Source organism: Panthera uncia, unplaced genomic scaffold, assembly GCF_023721935.1.
Source record: "Panthera uncia isolate 11264 unplaced genomic scaffold, Puncia_PCG_1.0 HiC_scaffold_1261, whole genome shotgun sequence".
In the NCBI taxonomy this organism is placed as follows: domain Eukaryota; kingdom Metazoa; phylum Chordata; class Mammalia; order Carnivora; family Felidae; genus Panthera; species Panthera uncia.
The window spans coordinates 24477-30476 of NW_026057878.1; the positions used below are offsets into that span (position 1 = coordinate 24477).

General features: G+C 43.9%; 1 protein-coding gene across 1 annotated transcript in view; it reads right to left on the reverse strand.

Moving 5' to 3' along the window:
• The window catches only part of LOC125916853 (piwi-like protein 1), a 30017-nt gene extending 24457 nt beyond the window's left edge, over nt 1-5560 (reverse strand). The window contains exons 1-3 of the mRNA XM_049623117.1: nt 5468-5560; nt 4687-4831; nt 490-618 (exon numbers count right to left, since the gene is read on the reverse strand). Coding sequence (XP_049479074.1) covers nt 490-618; nt 4687-4831; nt 5468-5560 — 367 coding nt within the window. The remainder of the gene's footprint in view (nt 1-489; nt 619-4686; nt 4832-5467) is intronic.
• Nucleotides 5561-6000: the final 440 nt, after the last annotated feature.

Sequence of the window (6000 nt, forward strand, 5' to 3'; positions counted from 1 at the left end):
AAAGACATGAACAAGTAATGAACACTTACACACACCTGATGCCCAGAATATGTACCAGCCTTTTAAAGGAATCCTCACACAAACATACATTTAGAGTTAAAATAGAAGATTAAAATATTAAATTAACAATAACAAGAGATCAAAAGAAAACCTCTTGTAACACAAAGCTTCTAAATGGGGAGGGTGAGTGGGGAGCCACTGTTTGTAATAGTGTTTAGCATAAAAAAAAAAAAGGCTCAACACAACCAAAGAACTGGGTCATTTGATTTTAGTTGCTATAAAAGGAAAAGAAAACTGGAGAATACATCCAGGTCCCAAAATAGGTCTCTATTTCTGCAAAGGTGGAGGTTATTACAACATGAGAAGGTGGGAAGGTACCTCCACTCACAGTGATGGGGTGAAGCTCTAAGACTCTCAAATACAAATGAACCTCAGAACAAGATCAACACGAACAATTCCATAACATTAGGTTGTTAAAGGCCAGCACACCTGTTGTGGAGTCTTTCACATGTTCCAAGTACTGTCGGGTATTCACCACCTGGTCTTGAAAAATGGCTCCAATACCCCTTTTCCCCTTCAGTGACAATGCCTGCAATCCAGCCCCCAGCTGAAGTTCTTCTGCACAGAAACAAATGCAAAAACCATGAATTTTATATAAAAAACAAATGGAAACGTAAGTTGTACTTAACATTGTCCTTTGTTTAAGTTGAGGTTGTTGGAGGTAGAAAACAGGGTTGTCAAAGGATCCAAACAACAGTAGTTCAGTAATGATCACCAGAAAAGGTGAATGTTACCCAGAAGCCTTTCCCAACAAGACCCCATTCCATGTCAGCGGCTACCCTAGCACCACGCTCATTGCTGCTATGGTGTTTGCCTCCTTTCATCCAGTATTTGCTCAGAGTGCAAGCTTCTTCAAATCAGAAACTTTGTCCTTTCTCTAACTTCTTTATAGGCTAATCACCTGATACCAGAGTGCCCTCTAGTGGGCATCATAAAATGCTGACTAAATAAACAGCCCTTTCAAAAAAAAAAAAAAAATGCATGAGAGGTGTTTGAGTGACCTCAGTGGATGAAGCTGAGGACTCTTGGTTTCAGCTCAGGTCATTATTTCACAGTTCCTGAATTTGAGCCCTGCATCAGAGCTCTGTGCTGACAGCATGGAGTCTGCTTGGGATTCTCTCTCTGCTCCTCCCCTGCTCTGGCTCTCTCCCTCTCTCTACATAAACAAACTAAAAAAAAAAAAAAATTGTTTATCAAAAGCCAGTTTCATGATTTTTTTTAAAAAAACAACTGATCGATTTTTTTTTAACAGCAACTGGGAAAGGCTCTCATGTTATTTTTATCACATTGTAATATTCATCTAACTATTTTAAAGGTCAATATTTGGAGCACAGTGCAAGGCAATCTTTCACATATTATGAAAGAAACCTCCATAAATGGGTAATACAGTCCATGCTTTGGGTTGCACAAACTGGTTTTCTTCAAAATGTTACTTCTGGAAGCTATTATCCCCAGCTTATGATGCTCTTATAAAAACACAGTCTGAATTTCCATAATAGAAAAACTTATTTCATTTTACACATAAGTTTTTAAATGATTTTTATCAAACTCTCAATTCCTGACACACCCAGCAATCAAATTTATCATATTCAAACTTCAGTGAAAGAAAACAGCAAGCATCATTCATTAGTACTTGCTACATAACAATATACTTTACATAAAATATTAATAACCCCTGAGATGTGACAGGTGATAAAAATAGGTGTCTTAATATTGTATATTCATGTTTATAACTTCATCTTATGGGGTCTGGAATTTGTCTCAGTTTATTATAAACGTATTTATAACAGAGGATACCAAAAGCAGAGGCAACAGGAGCAAAAATAGACAAGTGGGAATTCAAACTAAATACTTTCTGTACAGCAAATGAATCAATCAACAGAATGAAAGGCAACTTATGGAATGGGAGAAAGTATTTGCAAACCATGTATCTGATAAGGGGTTAATTTAAAATACAATAAGGAACTTCTGCTACTCAATAGCCAAATACCTAATAACCTAATTTTTTTTTTAATGGGGAAAGGACCTGAATCGGCATCTCTCCAAAGAGGACATATAAATGGCAAACAGATATATGAAAAGATGCTCAAGGTCATTCATCAGAGAAATGCAAATCAAAACCACAATGAGCTATCACTTTCCATCCGTAAGTATGGCAATTATATCACACACACACACACACACAAAGCACACGTGCACACACACAAAGCATGCATGCACACAAAGTATGCATGCACACACGAAGAACCTCCCCCCCCCCAAAAAAAAGACAGCAAGTGTTAGTGAAGATGTCAAAAAACCTGAACCCTCTTAGAATACAAAATGATATAGCTGCTATGGAAAACAGTATGGAGATTCCCCAAACACTTAAAGGTAGAACCACCAATCCAGCAATCCCACTTCTGGAGGATTCTTTCAAAGAATTGAAATTAGAATCTTAAAGAGCCATGTTTGCTGCAGCCCTTGTTAAAACTAGCCAAGCCCTGGAAACAACCTGAATGCCCATCAACGACTGAATGGATAAAGTTAATACAGTATATACACACAGTGGAATATGATTCAGCCTTAAAAAGGAAATCCTGCAATAGGAGGCATGATCTTGAGGACATCATGCTAAGTGAAATAAGCCAGTCCTCGAAGGACAGATCCTGCATAATTCCACTGGTAGAAGACATCTAAAATAGTCAAAGTCACAGAAGCAGATAGTAGAATGGTGCAATTCGGTGAGGGGAATGAGGAGTTGCTACTCAACAGGTGGAAAATTTCCCTTATGCAAGTTCTAGATAGCTGCCGTGTAACATTGTGCCACTAGTTCACAGTACTGTATTGTACACTTAAAAATATGTTACAGGCTAGATCTCATATTAACTCTTCTCACCATAATTAGTAAGAATTTAAAACTAAAATAGCAGCAAATCAGAGAATCAGATTTGAGGTGTAATTATATGAGCCAAATCCTTGGCAATCAGTATTAGGCTGCATGCACACCTGCATAATGATAACCTTTCACCTATGAAAATAAAATGAAGGTAAATGCTGAGATGCCCGATGAGCTGCCCAAGCATTCCATACAGTGGTTTACAGTAAGGTTTCTAGAGTTCTTAATTAACTTGGAGTTATTGTATACACATGCACTGTCTAAATCTGAAAAGCAATTCTTTTGAACAATTGGCTAGTCTGATTGATAATAGTCTCCATTTCTTTTTCCTAAACCTTAAAATAGAAGGGGACTAAAACACTGACAGGTAATTCATTGCAGAAATGAAAAATAGTTGCAAGCTGTACACTCTTCGCATCCTGCCAAAACATACTGAGGTTCTCTGCCTAGAGTTTTATGGCTGTGGTACACCCTCATGTATTAAACACCTCCCCCCCCCATATCCCTCTCTTTCCCTCTTTACTTGGAGGCTGAGGTGTTCTTCTTGGTCTTCTTCGTCGTGCAGGCTTGACCACTGGACTTTCCAGTGGCTGGAGGCCAGGCTGAATTTGACCAGTTTGCTGGGTCTGTATGTTTTAGGAGATAGAAATAAAGAGTGATAGTAACGGTGTTTGTTCATCATCCCTAAATGGCTTGCCTGCCAGGTGCCAGGCACTGCCAGGGCATGAAGCATGTTCCCTTGTAAAGGCTCACATGCCAGTGACAGAAAATAAAAGTCATGATTTCTCTAGGTTAGTGTGTTAATTGCTAAGGAATTGAAGAAATGTAGAACCAAGCAAAGTACAGAAAACTGGGTATTACCAGAAGGTGGGATGTGAGGGGGCTGGTTGAATTCACGGGGGACAAAGACCCTCAGTGAGAAGTTGCCAATGAATCAAAAACTGGAAAGAGGAGAGTGAGTTACAAGGTTATACGAGCCATAGGTAGAGGAAAGAGCAAATTTTCTACTGTAGAAACGTTCAAGAAAGAACAAGGTGGCCGATGTGACTGCTGCAAGGTGAGCACGAGGTAGAGAAGCTTAGGTCAGAGAGGTGGTGGGAGAGAGGCCATTTTTTTCAATGTTTATTTTTGAGAGAGAGAGGGAGGGAGAGAACAAGCAGGGGAGGGTCAGAGAGAGAGAGAGAGAGAGAGAGAGAGAGAGAGGAAGACAGAGGATCCAAAGCGGGCTCTGCACGGTCACACTTGGGGCTCAAACCTACAAACCGTGAGATCATGATTTGAGCTGAAGTCGGGGCTTAATGGAATGAGCCACAGGTGCACCCCAGGAGGGAAGCCATCTCAGATGTGCCTCTGACTGAGAAAATGGGAACCTTTACAGGATGTCAGGCAGAGGAACTGCATGGACCGATTTATATGGTTCTGTGTGCTGGGAAACAGGCAGAAGGAACGACCAGGGTGGAAGCAAGAAGACCAGTTTGGAGACCACTTGCCACGTGCAGCAAGGGATGCTGGTGGCTTGGACCAGAGGGTAATAACAGAGGTGGTGACACATTGTCAGATGGCAGATATTTTTTGGAAAATTGGGAGAGGACAGTGTTTCCTGGATGTTGGTGTGCAGGAAGAGTTTGGGGTCAAGAGAGGAATCTAGGGCATATTTGCATATGAGAAAACGCGTGAGAAGGAAGCAGTAGCTGAGGAAGATAAAGCATCTTTTGCACCAAAGAGAGTGAACAGGCCATTGTGCTCACCGCTGTGGCGGCTCCCGGCGGCGGAGGCGCGGCGGCTCCCGGCGGCGGAGGCGCGGCGGCTCCCGGCGGCGGGGCGGGTTGAGAGGGCGCCCGACCTCTCGCGCGGCCTCGGGCTCGGGTCCTGGCCCGACCTGACATTACTGTCCTGAAGGGGACAGACCCTGGAAGGGGACACAGTTATGTTAGACTTCTCTAGGTAGTTGTCTGGTCACCTTCTACAAACTAGGACTTTGAAGAAGGCATCAGGTTGCTAACTACACGTGTTTTCCAATCACACCAAAAAGACTGCTAGCTGCCAACTTGTCAGAGAAGGATCCTGTGGTAAAAGGGAACCTGGTAAAATATTCTTAGAGATGTGCAGAAAAGTATTGACTAGGATTTTTTTCCCCCACACCAAGTGACAGGTCACTGTGGGTTACCCTGCTTGCTTGTAGGAGTCCAGTGCGCACGGAATGCACACCTACCGCCTACCCCCTGGCGCGCGCGCGCACACACACACACACACACACACACACCACACCCCACACCCACAGGCACACACACCCAGGGCCACCGCCACCTGAATGGGTCACCCTTCCCTGACTCCCCTGACACAACTCACCTTCCTTCCTTCCTCCTGAAGTATTAGTCTGATCTGTGGGGTGTTAGTTGCCTTCTTTCATGCCCTGTAGCCTAGGGTTCCTCTTTCAGCCCCGCAGCGCCTGAGCGCTGACATCCGCTGGGTCAGAGGGGCAAAGCTCCTCTCTGAAAGGGTCAGCCTTTCCCGGGACTGGCCCTGTACCTCGCCACGGCCACCGAAGGGCAGTAGGTCTAGCCTGGCCTCCTTGCGGGACGCTCCCACAGTCAGCAAGGCCCGACCAGCCCCCACCCTCATTTCTATTTCAACCCTGCCGGCCCAGCCCCTTCAGGCACCGCCTCCATCCGGGCCCAAATGAGGCCTACCTAGTAGTGCACCTGGCGGTTTCAAAGGTGCTCTGAGTCTCAGGGGGTTGGGCGTGAGTGGTTCTGCCCTCACTCCTGCCCCACCCTACCTCCCCTACCAACCATCCCCCCCTTAACCTGCCAGGTGACTTCACCAAACGAGGTGCACATGGAGCTCCAGAAACTTAGGCCCTTACCACTTAATATTTTAACCAGTTCCCCACTGCTTCCAATAAAACTACATTGTAACCACTGTGACTATCTTTGGATCCAAATCTAGGCTCCTCCATCATCGTCTCCTTGGCCTAGATCCCTACAAGTGGGTTTGCAGTGATTTGTAAGCTTTTAAGTATTGGGGTAATTAAAAAAAATTTTTTTGTTGTTGTTGAATCA